At 37.2% G+C, this 18046-nt stretch overlaps 1 protein-coding gene across 1 annotated transcript in view; it reads right to left on the bottom strand.

Annotated features, from left to right (window-relative positions):
* The window catches only part of LOC107097822 (usherin-like), a 173697-nt gene that overhangs the window by 135908 nt on the left and 19743 nt on the right, over positions 1–18046 (bottom strand). The window contains exons 12-18 of the mRNA XM_015395130.1: positions 15720–15882; positions 15487–15634; positions 11749–11906; positions 10726–10873; positions 8559–8714; positions 5363–5510; positions 2138–2280 (exon numbers count right to left, since the gene is read on the bottom strand). Coding sequence (XP_015250616.1) covers positions 2138–2280; positions 5363–5510; positions 8559–8714; positions 10726–10873; positions 11749–11906; positions 15487–15634; positions 15720–15882 — 1064 coding nt within the window. The remainder of the gene's footprint in view (positions 1–2137; positions 2281–5362; positions 5511–8558; positions 8715–10725; positions 10874–11748; positions 11907–15486; positions 15635–15719; positions 15883–18046) is intronic.

The raw sequence follows: 18046 nt of genomic DNA, 5'->3' as shown, positions 1-18046 counted from the left end.
ATACGCAATTCTCAACTTTTGGGTGTACGTACACTTTCAGGATTGATCCAACACAATAATAAATCCATTCATCCATACATCGTATTTAGTTCTTTAAGACTGAGAAATGGTTTTAGCCTTAAATCCCAGAAAGGTAAAAAACATAAAAAATTATTCACGGCCCCTAACAAGCACTGCACCATTGTATATGTGAGACTTGGTATTGTGAAGAACTACCATATTCTACTGGCTGAGTCTGACAAGCAGTGAGGCTAGTATTATAACCCTGAAGCATGCAGTGGCATGTTTAAATATCTGATTGAGACACTATATGCTTAAAAGTTAGTGTGCATATAGATTTGTTTGTTGGTGTGTAACTGTGCATGGGTGTCTTTATGTTTGCTGGAGGGAAACTAATTCCGTATAACGATGAGAAAAGCACATAGCTGTAATTTAATGCATCCTAAATGTCTGCAATTGTGTGTGTCTCTGTGTGAGTGTGCATGAACTGCTCTGTAAGAAAACCTACTTGTGCTAATATAAATGCGTAGCTACAAGCAAAAAACATGCACATGCTTTGTATGCATTTCTGTGTGTAGCTACGCATGTATCAATGTATGCAAAACTCGGCTGCTTAATGATAATGTATGTGATAATAGCATGGTGCTAATTAATTTATAACTTTGCACTGAGGAGGCTGTTCCAGTGGCTAATATGATTCTATTACAGCAATTAGCCCACAATGACACTGTCTAGGTCACTCACATACAGAAATGCACCTTACAGTATGCAGATCTAACCCTATCAGTGTTTCACCCAATCCAGCCCATGTTTCCAGCACCTCGTTTTCTTTTAGATTTTCTTTCTGCAAACAGAGCCAGCTACAAGAATTCAAAGAGACCTAAAAACAATTTTCGGTTTTGGTTCAGCAAACTCTCCTCGTCATCACCCAATCATATGTTGGACTTTGAACTTTGTCGTTAGGATCCTTACTTTTAAATTTCTTAGTTTTACTTGCAGTTTCCGTTTTGTCTTGGTTAGTCTGGTAATTTCTTTTCTGTATTTACTATTATTATCTGTCTCTCCAGTTTCAGGTTTTCTCTGTATCAATTATCTTTGTACAGTGTCAGTCCCTTTAGTTTCCTACGCCCTGTGTTTAGTTTTGTTCCACATTCACATCTTTATGGCCCTGTCACATCTTGCTGATTTAGCCAGCGTATGCCTGAAGTCCCAGAATCTTTAAAATGCTTGCATGCGCTGAACTTTCTATGTATTTTTTTAATTTTGGGCATATAAATAGCGTATTCATAGTTAGTCCAGAGCATATGTCCAACGACAGCCTTACTTATGCCTAACGTACGGCAGCGTAATCCCATGATATGTCACAAGCCAATGTCCTGAGGGGGCAGCAATGCTCTCGGAGGCACCTGGCCTGTATAAAAAGATTTATTTGATTGCGGTATTAATCTAGCTGCTGTTTCCTGCCCACAAAAAAAAAAAAGATTAGGTAAAAAGACAAAAAGGAAAAGAGAGCAAAAAGATTTGCAAAAAAAGGTATGCTCAAAATTTCTCGACATACTCGCCTTATGTCGAGGTGTACCAGCGTGCTTCAGCGTGCTCATGACTAACACAAAATGTACCCATAACTTACCCAACCTATGCCAGCGTTTTTGCCAGATTTTTGCTACGTCAGGCATATGCTGGTCTAAATCGTCAAGGTGTGACAGGGGCGTTAGTTCCCCTTTGACTTGAAGACTCGTTTTATCACTCAGGAGCTCAAACTACCCAAGTTTTGATCAAAATCACCATACATCAAAATTAAGTAAATTTTAAAGATCCAGCACATTAACAAAACAAAACTAAGTGTGCTTTCAAACAATTGTTGAGTCTATTTTCACATTTCTTAGGATTTATGTTATATGTATGAATTAAACCAAAATACCTAATCTGCCTTACCACTACTGAAAGATGACCAAAGGAACAGCATTGTGTTTGTCCCCCATACAATCTGCATCTCCTAAATGCTTTTTTTCCCCTTTTTTAAAATATCAGATTTTGCATCATTTCTTTGCACTTCAGCTGGATCTAAATTTCCATCCCTCTTTGGGAAATAACTGTAGATCATTTTAGACTTACAAATGCATCTAAGAGTACTTACGATCCTCAGCTGTACATAGGGTTGCCCAAGGCCCCACCGTCTGTCCATGGGAATGTGAAACCACCACTCGGAACAGGTAGTTGGTGAATGGTGACAAACCCTCAACATTATAGGAGCGAGTTTCTGTTGCATTTTCCAGAAGCCTAAAAAAAAGGATTGGGGGGAATAAAAACAAAATTTTTATCAACATGTTTTTTTAATTTAATAAACATAAAAGATGTTAAAGAGAGAAGCTTCAAAAAAGCAGCCTTTTAACCAGTAGAATTACATCAATGTTTACATTATTTCTTGATTTATTTTTTCTTAAAAAATTGCACGAAAGAGTTAAAAAATGTAATGTTCATGAGTACAAAAAGTCTACTGACATTGTAGGTTTCTGCATAAGTAGTCCTTCAAGCACAACATTTTAAATAAATCCTACTGATAATTGGCATTCAACTTTATGTCTTATTTGAAAAAAATTAAGATTGAGCAAATGGTTATGACTATTAGTTAAATTTCTTCTATATAATTCAGTTTAGCACCTTCTTAAACAATTTTAATATTTTGTACGCTATTAGAAAGAAACTGTTTTGTTTTTAATGACCACTTCACACAGTTCAGGTTAAGAAATCTAGCAATGCAAAATGTTTAATACCTGATCTCATATAGTAGAGCCACACAAAGGAATGTAGGACAAAGTAAAAGAAAACTGTCATAAATGAGACACCATTGACCATTTACCATCAGATGGATGGAGGAAATGAATGAATGAATAAATCAGGTAACAATGAGATTTCCATAGCAGAGGAGGAGGAGGAGGGCATGACTGTCTGATATATAATACATGTAGCTAGTCATTTATTTATTACCACAGAATGAGAGCCTCCTCTTCTTGGATTAAATTGCAATTTGTTGTCAGGAAGCATGTAATGAATACATATCAGATTCACACCTTCTCCCTCTTTATTCTGTCCCAATTTCTCAACCTCACTCTTCTTCCTTCAATGCCTGTCATTATTTCTTTTGTTTTTTTAGCTCTTAGTTTTAGTTTCTATAGTCTGTTATATTCACACATGACATGTTCTGCTTTGGTGCTTAATTTACAGATTTTGTGTACGTGCATCTGTATGTATTTATATCTTTAAAAAAAACATAAGAGTTGTGTGTTCTGGCCTACTTGTAACTTAGAGTTGAGTAGCTAGTATGACAAAAACTAGTCAGATGCCAGCTCATTAATATTGTATACCACTTCTTTGATATATTGATATCCAATCACAAAGCTAAGATTTAATGCATTTAGACACCAAGATGTGGCAAAGTTGACTTTCTGAAGTTCAAACCAAGCATCTATATGTGAGTTAAAGGTATTGTGGAGGATTTTCGTGTTTTTATAAAAGACCCGCCCTCTACACTTAAAAAAAAAATTACACATGCACAACCCTGTACCAGCTCCCAAGAGGGAACGTCTCGCACGCAATTAACAGAGCCATTTAGAGGTCAAATGTTTCTCAGCTCTACTTAATTAAAATATGAATTTAGCCATTTAGAAAAAATACTAAGAATGTACTATTCCTGCTAATGGTGTCTATATCTATTTAATAACTGATTAAAATACAGTCATATCAAAAAGTTTGGGTGTTTGCAACAGCTATTTCAGTTTGATATATCTAATAACTGATGGACACAGTAATATTTCAGTACTGAATTGAGGTTTATTGGACTAACAGAAAATGCGCAATATGCATTAAAACAAAACTTGACAGGTGCAAAAATTTGGGTGACCTTTTTATTTTATTGATTTAAATGCCCTTAACTACTTTTCACTGACTTACTGAAACACAAAATTGGTTTGGTAACTTCATTAAGATTTGAACTTTATAGCTAGGTGTATCCAATCATGAGTAAATGTATTTAAGGTGGCCAGTTGCAAGTTGTTCTCCTGTTTGAATCTCCTCTGAAGATTCATCATGGGCATCTCAAAACAACTCTCAAATGATCTGAAAACAAAGATTGTTCAACATAGTCGTTCAGGGTAAGGATACAAAAGTTGTCTCAGAGATTTAAACTGTGAGTTTCCACTGTGAGGAACACAGTAAGGAAATGGAAGAACACAGGGACAGTTCTTGTTAATCCCAAAAGTGGCAGGCCAAGAAAAATATCAGAGATGCAGAGGAGAAGAATGGTGAGAATGGTCAAAGACAACTCACAGACCACCTCCAAAGACCTGCAGAATCATCTTGGTGCAGATGATGTCACTGTGCATCGTTCAACAACTCAGCGCACTGCACAAGGAGAAGCTGTATGGGAGAGTGATGCGACAGAAGCATTTTCTGCAAGCACGCTACAAACAGAATCACTTGAGGTATGCAAAAGCACATATGGACAAGCCAGCTTCATATTCGGAATAAGGTCATGTGGACTGGTGAAACAGTGATTGAGTTGTTTGGTCATTAAAAAAGGCATTATGCCTGGTGGCCAAAAAACACAGCGTTTCAAGAAAAACACTTGCTACCCAATGTAAAATTTGGTGGAGGTTCCATCATGCTTTGGGGCTGCGTTGCCAATGCTGGCACTGGGAAACTTGTTAAAGTCGAGGTTCACATGGATTCCACTCAATATCAGCAGATTCTTGAGTATAATATTCAGTTACAAAGTTGAAATTATGCCCGGCCTAAATATTTCAGCAAGACAACGATCCAAAACACAGCTCCAAATCTACTCAGGCATTCATGCAGAGGAACAATTACAATGTTTGGAATGGCCATCCCAATCCCCAGAACTGAATATCATTGAATATCTGTGGGATGATTTGAAGAATGCTGTCCATGCTTGGCGACCATCAAACTGGAATTGTTTTGTAAAGAGGAATGGTCAAAAATCCCTTCATCCAGGATTCAGGAACTCATTAAAAACTACAGGAAGCGACTAGAGGTTGTTGTTTCTGCAAAAGGAGGACTAAATATTAATGTCTCTTTTTTGCTTTTTTGCTGAGGTTCCCATATTTTTGCACCTGTCAAATTTTGTTTTAATGCTTACTGCACATTTTCTGTTAGTACAATAAACCTCAATGCAATACTGAAATATTACTGTGTTCATCGTTTATTAGATATATCAAACTTAAATAGTTGTTGCAAACATCCAATTGTTTAGAAATAAAAATAATTTAAATTAATAGGGGTGCCCAAACTTTTTCATATGACTGTAAAACATAAATATTTCGGTGAATTTTATGTTTTGTTTTACCTTATGATAGAGTTCTGCGGAGATGTTCTCATTTGCAAACTGTACAGGAGAGGTCCCGGGGCGTTAGACTTGACAGGTGCAGACCACGATACATTTAGACTGGTGCTGGATGCATCGACTAAAGTCGGAGGTGACAATCCATCTGGGGCTAAAAAAAACAACATTTTTAATAAGTGAAAACTGATTTTTGTTTACATATGAAGAAAGGAAAGGTTGAAAAAAAACAGAATAAGGACAACTAGTCTGACGAGACTGTTGGCTTTGGAATGAGAGCAGGTCCTCTTTTGACTAAAGTGACCCTTCAATCAAACATGACTCTCTAGCTACAACAAGACTGATTGCTGAAGATCTCTTACTGCTAAAGCCAGATTACAGAAATAGATTCTACAATGCAATGCTAGAAGCTCAGCCGTTGCAGCAGTTAAACAATATCAATGATCATTTCATGTTTGCATGGATTTGGATGCTTATCTAAGAATTTTTGTCAATTCTGGTGGCTTGCACTACAGCAATCTGTAGTTAGAGTGCTTATTTTTTTTATGCACATGGAGGCCAACCACTCTCGACGGATAAACAAATCAATGACCTACCCATGATTGTCCTGGATTGTTGGAGTTTGTTGTTTGGTACTAATTGTGTATGCATCATGATAATGCTGCTTAAAAAATTCCTTTGGAATGAGTTTTAGGACTTTAGAGGCTCCAGAACAGGTATCGCAGTACTCCCTCTGCACATTTTAGTTTTTTCTCTTTTAACATAACACCTGAACTAAAGGTGAGTGGTGGTGTGTGTGCAGTCTGCTGTAGTGAGGGTGGCTCCAACTGCCTAGAATGAAAAGCCCTAGAATGAAACGACAGATTTTCTTCCTTTTAAGGTATGCTCATGAATATTTAGCTGTGAGCTGATTGGTTGGTTTACAACAAGCAAAGCTGCCGAGCAAAGACGCATCATAGCAACAAGCACTCACTCACTGAAACATTGAATTTGTTGATCTGGTAGGGTGATCAGATGTCCTCTTTTTTCCTGGACATGTCCTACTTTTCATACCTAAGAAAATGTCCAGGGGGAATTTGAAAATCATCCGGGATTTTGGTCGACTACAGTGCAGCACGTAGGCGAAACGCAGCGGGCATTCGAACCGAGCCATCAGCTCCGGAGCTGGTCCCGGGAACCCTGGCGAACAGGGGCAGGGAGCCAGCTGGGGACAAAGCAGCTGAACCGGTGACGGTAGCCTGGACACCGGTGGCCCCATGCTTCCCCCCGCCTGCCTTACCGGCCCCCAGCCCCCCTCCTCTGGCTGAGGACGGGTGGCTCAAGGCTCATGGCTAAGGTATGGTCCAGTCAGCGGCCCAACAGTCGACAGTTCATACCCCAAACAACCGCCCTCCCCACCCATGTGGCAAAAAAAACAGGCTAGAACCAAATAAGGCAACACCCCCGTGTATATGTCAACTTGAGGCTTTGTTTGGATTTGCCTGTTTTATGGTGGAAATTAGAATTATAAGATTTGCAAAGAAAGGAGGTGTCGATGGGGTTTAAACTTCTCTGTACGTCCATTTCATCCACTGAACTATAGTTATTCATCTATGACAATGTAAACTCGGTTTTGCATTTTATGACCCTTTTAAGACAGCAGGTTTTCAACTACAGGTTGCTTTAGTGCAAGCATTTCAAACATTTTTAGATAACTAAAACCAATGCCAGTTCCCCTTTATTGAGACCCACCAATTTCTCTTTCTCTTTCAAGAAATCAGATTTCAGACATAATTTGTGCCTACAGCTGACGCCTTGCCTGTAGATGAGGAATTACTGTGGTTTTACAAGCCAAATGCTGTTAAATGTACTTCAGTTTTATTCAGGCTGTTCTCTGTAACATGTTTTTACAGCTGAAGTAATATTTGATATTTTCAGAGTACTCCTTTATGTTCTCGTTATCTCTTTCAGAGGGATCCACATGCAGATGAAGGTTCATTTCCCTCAGTGTCCAACCTTTATTCATGACAAGGAATGTTTCATGTCTTCTTACAAATGCACACACACATATATATATGCACACATAAGAGCAAAGTCCCAAAGAGACACGCACACACCTATACTGTTGAGCCTGTGTCTTTCTCATGCTGTGTTAGCAGGTACAATATCAGAGGTGTCACTAATCGTTTTAAACTATGCACTTTTATGTTCACTTCTTTCTCTCTGCTCTCCTCCTACTCTGCTCCTCTGTCTCTTGCTTGGCTATCTTTTCTCTGTTCTTTCATGAAACAAGGACGCATCAAGACAGTTTGCCTTAAAGAAGTCTAAAGAGATGCCAGAGGCACAGAGGTAGAAAGAGAGATGGAAAGAGAGGAAACGTCTTGTATTTAAAATTTATACTTCCTTATGCCTTTGTTTTGAACTTGAACAGCAGAACTTTCTTAAGTCTGTCTTTTGTTGTTTCAGAAGACATGGGAGGAAAAAGGAAGAATTCAATGTGTTCAGCAGAACTGGAAACTTTTTATTTAAAGGTTTGTGTACTGCTACTTATTTAGCATCTAATTTAGACCGTCAAAACAAACATGCATCAGTTTGTGTAGTTTTTTATGCTTTCTGTGTTTTTATAATGGCCATTATCCCAATAATAAGGTGTCTTATTTTTTAAGATTAAGTATCTCAAAACTTTTTAGCAACTCTTTAGATTTGATCTCAGTCTAGTCAGAGATACATAGTCGTAAAATAACCTTTTGAGATGTAGTTATGATTTCTACATCTGATGCTGCATTCACACCGAGTGTAAACACACATGCACACACCCATATCTGTGGTTTAAATGGTACATTTAGTTATTTAATGGTCATTTACAGGTATATTTATTTCATAGGCCATTGGCATTTTTATTAATTTAATTCTATATTTATTCATGTTATTTTTTTCCTTTTTGCCCCTCCATATACCTCGGCCTGTAGGCACTAGAACTCTCAAGGCACAGGTCATTTTGACGGTTCTGAGATTTTGAAGTAAAAGAACTTTAATAACATTAATCTTATGTTGGTCATGTTAATTGACTTTTTCTGTTTCTATATTTCCTTTATTTTCACTCTGTTTATTAGAAAAAAAAAATAAAACATCAACTGGGCAACTATAAAGTGCTGATACTGCCATCTACACTTAATAGAATCCCTTATAAAGATGTCATAGTTCTTTCCCTGAGAGTGTCTACCTGCTGGAGGTGTAGTGAGGTTGAGTGGCAGGCTCTCAACACAACCCTGTGTGTTACATCCTCTGATCCAGAAGCTGTAGTTTTTGTAGGGCTCTAGGTCAGATACAGACAACCAAATGCCTGCTGCTGATCCCCCGTCCAACACACCATGACCATCTAACAAATAAAAAAAACACAGAAAGAGAGGTCTTTAAATCTTATGAAGGGAAACCTCTGTTTAAAAATGCACAGCCTCATCAGAAAACATCCCTCGGGTAAACAGGGAGGGAATGGGAGCTATACACAATCTTTGAAAGTGATCAAGAAAGAGATTATTTAGAGATCGTTAGATAAATATAAAATAAAACTATGAGTCTCATTACTATGTCGGAGATGGCACACACAATGTTCAATGTTCAGCTCTACCTGATCCAGTGAAGGAAGTTTACTTTAAAAATGCAGCAATGAAACAAATCATACCTCTTTTATTTCCAAACATTTTTATGCTTTTCTCCATTTACTAACGCTGCTTTTTCTGAGAGGCACTGATCAAAGATACTTTCTTTCATTGTCAGAGATGCAAGATATATCTTTGAAATCTTTCAGTCTATTCTTTCAGTGTCCAATGCTTGTTTATTTATCACTATGAATTTTGCATTTCTATTATATCATACTTTAAATGCAATCACTCTATCCTTTCTTATGTCATGAAAATATTTGTAGTATTAAAATGATTGCACGATACTTTGTTGCTTTTACCTGCCAGGCTTTTGTTCTTCGTTCCTAGATCTTGTTTGACCTAAAGTCACAATCTATATCAAAATACTTCAAAATACTTTGACACTAGTCTGTTTTGATTACTTCTTCTTACACTGTTCTATTTGGTGTTACTTTATAAGTCTCCTTTGCTGGTTGGGAATCACTGGGTGTATTTGTGTGTACATTTCAGCCTGTCTGATGTGCTAATCTTTAAAAAACTACTGTATAACAAAAGTACTGAGTGCTTTTAAAACTGGATATAACAGTGCTCTCACAGGAAATCAGCAAGTGATGTAGTTCTATATAGCTGCAGGAAAATGCATCTCAGCTGTTATCATTGTAAGGGTCACATATACAGTACCTCAACAAAGATTTCAAACACCTTATTGTTTTTCAAACTTTGTCATGCTTTCACTACACACCTCAATGTATATTAAAATATATTCAAGAGCAACACCAAAAAAGTAATGCGATTATGATGAAAAAATTGTAAATAAACAGGATCTTAAAAGATAACATGCATATATGTTTATAAATAACCAATAAATTAAATCTATGCAACCAAGTGCATTCATATTTCATACAATCAATAGATTCCTCCTGTGTGTAATTTTGTTGCAGTATACATATCACTACTCTGTGCAGACTTAAGGTGTTTGTAGAAGAATGCAAAGATTAAAAGAATCATGAGGACCTATGAATAAACCAGACCAGTCAGGGATACATTTTCAGAGAAGTAAAGAAGAGTTAGCATATAAAATATCACACTGCAGAGCACCATTAAATACATCATTTGGAAACAGAATGAGGCCCATTTGGAAAACCTATAAAATATTAGCAACAACAACTGAAAGGCCAGAAAAAAAATCATTTAGAGAAGCAAAGAGGCCCATAGTAACTCTAGAATAGCTGCAGAGAAATCCAGAGATGCTGAGTTTAAATCTGTAAGATGACTAAACATTAAGTTTAAACTCTAAAAAATAAGGAATTATGGAAAGGTGGAAAAAAAGGAAGCTCATGTTAAAAAACAAAGCTTGTAAAAAATGTGCAGTTTGCTGTAAGCCATGTTAGCGGAACAGCAAATATGTGGAAGAAGATGCCTTGGTCAGAAATGACGTTTATACCAAACGTAAAAATGTCTTTGTAGAATTTGAAAAGACATCCTTTATGCTATTAACACAAAGTTCAAAATTACTTCTTATCCGTGTGGCAGTAAAGTATATCAATAAAAATCCTGCAGAAATGTTTTTGTGAAACAGTGCACAGTGTTTTGAAGTACAAGAGTAACAATAAAAAAGCTAAAAAAAATCTATTTTTTAAATCTGATATTGCTGGGGGATTATAACATATTCAAAAGACTCCTTAGACTAACACATGCTGTACTTTTCTGTGAGATGAGTAAAACAAAACAAAAAAAATCATGTTTAACCTTTGCTTTTGTAGTACAGTTTGTAGTGGATGTTTCCATTTGGTCTAGGAGGGGAAGTCCAACGGGCTCGGAGAGATCTAGAACTCTGATTGGTCAACTCCAGAAGTATAGGGCCTTCTGGGGCCATCTCCAAAGTATGTGCCTCCACCTGAGTTAAAGAGAAAGAAAAAAAACACATATACAGGTCACTTACATTGGTGCATGCTTATCATTTTGTTGATATGTGATGTTCTAACATGAATTCTCTGGTAAAGACAGTCATACATTAACTCAGCCCTTACTTTTATATCTTTCACACTTCTTTCTCCACTCCCATCATTCTCATTTAAATCTTATTCTCAACACCTTAATCCTCATCTTCTTGTCATACTCTTGTAGCTTTTTTTTCTCCTCTAAATTATCTCTTCCCATCCTCCTATTCTTCTCTTCTGCAGTGTCAGCCATTTCTTCTGGTGTTTGACAAATCGTGGCGCCCGTATTGGAAATATGCCTTAGAATTTGGCCTGTCGTCAGACACGTTGTTGAGAATGGAGTGGCATTTCCCACCAAATGTCACAGTCACCACGCAACCCTCGTTATTGAGCTGAGAGAATCGATCACCTTTATGAGGCACAGTGACACACTGGCACACACAATCACTTTGTAGATGTCTAAGTGGATTCCTTCATGGTGTATCTATGTTTTTCTTTTCTTACAGCAGTATTGTGCTCTCTGAAAATCTGCTTTGCTGTATTAGCAGTTTAGTTTCACCCTCTGATGGAAGATTATTAAGCAAGTAAAGGATTTTATGGAGCATTCACTGCTCTAAATCTCAAGTGCTGGTTTGAGAGTTGTATTGAATATTGTAGAACTGGACTTTAATGAACTCTGTAAGCCTTGTAAAGAAAAAAATCCTTAGCACTTCAAAGAATTTAAAAAAAGAGACCTTGCAAAGTCGTATCCTCATTACAGCTCCTTACAGAATAAGAATGTTTTTTTAATTCTAGGCCCTATAAAAGCTTAGAAGCAAAAAGTTTCACTGACCATTGGTCCTTTGCCACAGCCCTGTGCTGTGCATGCCTGCAGTCTAATAACATGACGGCTCCAAGGAGAAAGTCCTTCCACTACGAAGAACTCCTGTGAGGAACTGGAGTTAAAAACAAGAACTCCATCCATCCAGAGACCGTAGCTTGTTATAACACCTGTGAAAAGAAAACATGTTATCATAAAATTTATTAGGAAAATAAAATGCATCCATCCAACAAAGTCAGTCCATCCATTTATCCATCTATGGGGTAACTTATTAAAGGGGAGAACCAAGACACAATCCATCTTCAAACTAATGTTTTCCCAAGGTCAGAAGCAAAACAGTCCCTCCGGGATTTTGAAGGTTTCATCCCAATGGGTGTGCATGGAAAACCTCAAATGGGAGAGGCCCAGGAGAAATGTTTTTCAATTGGCTGAAATATCTTAGCTGACTACGTTCTTTAGCCAGGATCGGTGGCTCTACTCTGAGCTCTGTGCAAGAAGCAAATGATGGCCTCTTCTGCCCAGGATCACGATCTTTTGATGAAGATCCATATCTTATACTGTAGCAGAAGGGGAAGATTGGGAGCATAGACAGACTAATTAATGAAATTTTACTTTGTCAGCCACTTCTTGACAATGACAATTGCGCTGTCATTGTGACAATAGTGACAAGGCCTCCTTCAAACAAAGCCTTAATATGCCTTTCCAAAAGCTTATCTTGTATCTAGCATCAACAAATTTAGCCCAAAACCAGATCGAACAGTCAACTATTTTCTGGTTACAAACCATGAAGTTTTGCTTTGAGTAGTTAACTCTCATCCTATTTATTTTAATACTTGTGATTTACTTCCTAACTCGCGAGAGGTACAGTCTATATTAAATGTTATAACATGAAGATAATAACAGAATCACATCCTCTGCAAAAAGTAAACTTAAGGCCTTAAGATGGCCAAAATTGAAAGCCTGCTCCAAATGAAAGCATCCTGAGGTCTTCTTCATGAAGACAAAAACAGTACCAGAGACAAGGGGGAAGCATAGCGGAGAGTTAGAACCATCTTAAGAATGTAGACTGCTCTTTTGGGAATATAAGAACCAGACAGTCTTTGATATCATCTTTAAAACAGAAAACAACGGCAACACTTTTATGAAATTTCTAGGAAGACTAAGCTGTAAGCCCATTTACTGATTTACCGAACGAATATCAGCAGCAAAGATCTTCAGTAGCCGTTCTAAGATACAAATGCTCCATGTTTTAACAGCCAGCAGGAAAGCCACAGTGATCTGCTAAATTTGATGTTTTCGGTATCCATTTCGTTTAAAAAACATCCTACAGCGGATCCAGAGAAGCTAATAACTGTTATTGTTTGGTAGTTGGAAAACTTTCCTTAAGTACAGTACTACCTCCATTGTCTGCCACTTCATAGAAGAAAACTTTTAACACTTCAAAATCAAAATTTGAAGCAAAATTATTCCACTTAATTAAAATGTAACTAAATTTTTATTTTACAAATATATCTCTGTATAACAAAACTTAAACATAATTTAATCTCTTAACAACAGACTTCCACTGATGTTTTCTAGTTCCACTCATTGGTACAGGCCCTTTACCATACTGTATATCCATGCTGCAAGAATTAAGCTCAAAGCTTGGCTTTCCAATGTTGCAATGCATTCTGTTTCACTGTATATGCAAATGAAAACTGACTTTGAGGCTCCAGGCCTGCCAGTCAGTGTCCTACAGATGAAAACAGTACTGAAATGACAATTGTAACCAAAGGCATTACACAGAATGAAGGCCCATAGAAGGACAGTGGCAAAAAAATGAAAAGGCACAAACTAAAATGAACCAATAGGAGTGAAGATGGAAACACATTCACAGACACACATCGATAGACTATGCAGGCAGCCAAAGATCTGCACATTTAATAACAAGCCATACCTCAAACACATAATAATTATGTGACATTACATCCACCTAATAAAAAAATGAAACAGTACGGTACCAAATGTGCTTTTCCTTAATAAAAATGCATACAGGAGGCTCAAAAGATCAGTGCTAAGAACTAAGGGTCTATTCTACTTTAATCAGGTGTGGGTTTTATTATTGCTCAATACAGATATACACACCTATCACTAAAATGAAGACACAAAAACCCTATGGATGCAAGTTATCTGGAAGCTCTTAATGTGGCCAATCACATGCATGTGAGTGTGTCTGTGAATGTGTGTGGAGCACTGTATGTGCTTATGTGCGTGAATAAGCTCATATCAGTATAGGCTGTAATAAAGACAGGTTGGGAAATGAAGCAGCGAATGCATAACAGGCTTATTTCCCCTCTTTGTCTGCGTGTTGCCCCGACCTAATCCCCGAGAGGATTATCCCCCACAAATCCCTGCGGAATTGCGGAGAAAGGAGGGGGAAGACCGCGAGAAAATAACACAGGATATCACTCTGTAACCCATCATTATGCCGTTGATTTAATAAAAAAATATTGGGAAAGAGATCTAAGCATTTTTTCCCCTTTTTTAAGAAGGAAAAGCACACAGCTTTTTAAGAATAGGATAATACGGTAATCATTTTTGCATTTTTTTTTATTTTTGTCATCAGATCAGAGAAGCTTTAAGACAATTTATCCTGGTTAATATGCACACACATCACAGGGTTTATGACGCAAAACGCCCTAATATGGGATTGGGTATAAAACACACAGGGCTCACATCACATACACATTACTGAATTGCTCAGCAAGCATGACATTAACATTTGATAATTTGTAGCACCTTCACAAACTTTATGTTTAGTCTGTTAAATGGGACGGAAAAGATGGTTAAATGCTTAGATGGTTTTTAACTATTAATCAGATTTACTGAAATGCTATTGTTAATAAAGTCCTTTGGAATTTATTATATTGTTATTAGTGTTGACTTCAACATTTAATGACTGTTGTGAATCAGGAATCTCATCTGAAATTTATGCAGACACAGAAAAGGTAATTTTGCTTTAAGAATCAAACTTTATTCCACCTTTTCTCCTTACTCTAGCAAACAGTTATAAAATGATTATCACCTACTGATCTATTTGAATGAAGGTCGTCTTCATCTAGAGTTGACTAACAGTTCATGGCTTTTTTTCTTTTCCTTACACAACTTTGAATACAGAAACGGCAACATACAAGTTCAAACTGAAAAAGAAATATGGTCATGAAAAGCTATGAAATAAGCCTTAGTATAACCCTATTGACATTTTATTGTAGCTCTTTTTATTATTTTGAAAAACATTAGCTGAATTTAACAAGATTTATAGGATTAAGAATGAGGATGCCGGACAGTGCAATATATGGGCCTCTAGCCTGCAGTTCTCTTTTCAGTCAAAAGGGAGCACTTTTCATCCACTTAAAGGATCCTGGTGACGCTCTCTCCTCTTCATCCGACTCCCATTTTATACTAAATTCAAACAGTTTTATTAAACTGTTTTTTTCTGCCTTTTTTCAACTTGAGATTTCTCAGAAACAAGGGAAAGCCTCTCCCAATATTAATTTTATTTTATGTCTACCATTTTTTTTCTTTATTCCATGTAATTCCTCACACAGGATTCCTGTTCTTTAAGCATAGTTTTTAGTCTTCCACTTCTTCTTTAAGGTGCCCGAGTAACAGCGATACATTTAAAAAAATACTGATTAACTTTTGTGAGAGCTCTGCTTAATCAGCCAATAGTTATATGTTTTAGTTTTGGCTGTTTGTACGTCTTCTCACCATTAGGAGTCTCAGGAGGGGTCCAGCTAATGTTCAGTGAATGTGGGGACAGGGGGATGACCAGCGGTGCAGGAACGTTTTCTGGGGTACTCTCCTCTGTCTGAATTTGGCTTGGGGGGCTTTTGGTGCACCCACCTCCTGTGCAGGCCTATTAAGCAAACACAAACACACACATATGGATATACAACTATGAAAATATAAGTTAAAAACTACAAATTCTGAGAATGACCCACAGCCACGGTGACGGAGTAGGATGTTCCTGGAGTTAGGCTGCGAAGTGTGTGCTCTTCAGTAAGTTCTGAGCTGTTAAAAGCAAGCATGGGCTCAGAACCATCTTGTGACAGAAAGACGGAGTAGGACTTCAAAACGCCATTTATCTGTGAGGGACGTGACCACCTGGAAATGGAGCAAAGTAAAAGAAAATTAAACAAGATAATTAGATTAATAATCTGTTTTTATGTATTATAATTTGTTGTGCTGTTTTCAGCTCTCTTACGTTAAACATAACATAAGGTAGTTCAGTGTTTTTTTGTTGTTGTTTTTTTAAACAAAGAAAGCAAAGTTGTAGTTTCTTATATTTATTGTCTCAAAAGAAAAAAAAAAATACTGTTATCTTTTTGGGTTGGGGCTTGCGTTCATGGCTAGGGTGTGAACTGAGTTTAGGCTAGAAATAAGTTAGGGGGGAGGGTCTGGTTAAGGTCAATGTAAAATAAATGGAAGTCAATGCAAAGTTCTAAAGGGAAGCCGGTTAACTTGTGTGTTTATCAATATGTCTGTTACTTGTCCACAAATGCAAGTTTAACAACATCATGCATACTCAGCACCTTACCAAGAAAACGCTGGCTTCTATAAACCCAAACCCTGCAGAGGCCCAGGAACAGACTAAAGAAACATCCAAATACCCTGAACCCCAAAATCACAAACATGTAGGGCTCAGCATGAGTGTTTGATGATTTATCAAGTTACTTTTTTCCACTTTTTCTCACCCCCCTCACAACCTATCTCATCTACTCATTAATGCACCTGTCTTGTATTACAGTAACACACAATAGTGTCTGTGATTTACTTCTTTAGATAATCCCCTGGACTTTCTTAACTAGTTGCTCCCTTTCTGTATTTGGTCTCCATACCAAAGCTTGTTGGCCCTGGTCAGGATAATGACCTGAATGGTTAGAAATGGGAGAAAGATATAAAAAGCAAAACTACTTAATATTAAAAATATATAAAAAAGAAGAAATTATAACAGTTTTTGAAGGAAAAGCTGAGCAAGCAAGTGGTGGTAAACGTGTTGCAACGAGTCCTGCTATAAACAACTGTGATGTAGAAGTTTTTTTTAAGAAAAGGAAGTATTTAACTCTGACTTTTTTACTTTCTTTCCTTTACAATCAATCCTCATGCATATCTACTTATTTGACTTTTCTTCTACTTTTCCAAGTCTTCTCTTTTTGTCTTATTTTTTGTTTGCCCCACTCCTTAATCTTTCTCTTTCTAAGCTTCTCCTAAAGCGTCTGGATTGCTGCTGATAAAATATAGTGTTTTAACCTCTTCCTATTACCAATGTGTGAACAAGGCAACACACAGCCTTTGCACACCTGGTGAGCATGTTGTCCTGAATATTTCAAGGGCTCAAGACACAGGTGCTTAACAAGCAGGAAAACACTAGTGGACAGATGCAAGACTGAACGTTTACAGGAAACTGCTATTGCCCCACAGCAGATTTCAAATGTTATTCATGTTGATTTGTGAATTTCTCAATCACATTTATGCTGGCTTTATTTAATCAACTTTGTAACACCTTTAATGTCAAGGCCCAATCATTAAAACTTTAAATCAAAAGATTTATGGAAAGATCATTTGGAAAAGAAACTTGTTTTTTATGAGAGACAGACTTTGGGCTAACGGCAAACGTTCAGGAATGCCGATATTGCCATTAGGAGTAAATTAATATAAAGGCTATATTTTTCAGTTTCAATACAACTAAGCCACAGGAATGTGTTGCTTCTATACTCTGAGACTGTTTAGCTATTTTACCAACAGCTGCAGCAAATATTGAAATAAAAGAGGTAGGCAGATGCCATTTTTACCAAACCAGTTTCAGTGCTTTACTGGAGCTATAGGTTGATCAGCTTCAGCGACAATGATCACATTATACTAGGACTAAAAGTAGTTTTAAGTGGGGTCATTTTAGTAAAAATATTATATGATTTTTCTAATAGACTGTTATCTTTATAAAAGCTTTTCAGAAAGCATCCTTTCCCTTAAGCAGAGAAGATGGTGAAAATAAGGTGGTAGTGAGATACAAAACATAATCACTGGAATAAATAAGCACATGAATAGTACAATTATATGGAGCCAAGATAAACTTTATCAACCCTTTAAGGGGGATTTATTTTTTTAGCAACTAATGTGATAGATGCTGGAGTTCGGCCTGTTTTCCAGTGTGGTCCTGTTTCTCTGACCGTGACTGAGTGGATGTGCTCTCTTTGTCCTCTGGCATGGGAGCTGGCTCGGAGCTCGTCTGCCTGGCTGTGTGTTTCTTGAATGGGGCCGCCTTTTACAG

The sequence above is a fragment of the Cyprinodon variegatus genome, unplaced genomic scaffold (assembly GCF_000732505.1).
Source record: "Cyprinodon variegatus isolate N-32 unplaced genomic scaffold, C_variegatus-1.0 Scaffold726, whole genome shotgun sequence".
Classification (NCBI taxonomy): Eukaryota; Metazoa; Chordata; class Actinopteri; order Cyprinodontiformes; family Cyprinodontidae; genus Cyprinodon; species Cyprinodon variegatus.
This window is presented reverse-complemented; position numbering and strand designations above follow the sequence as displayed.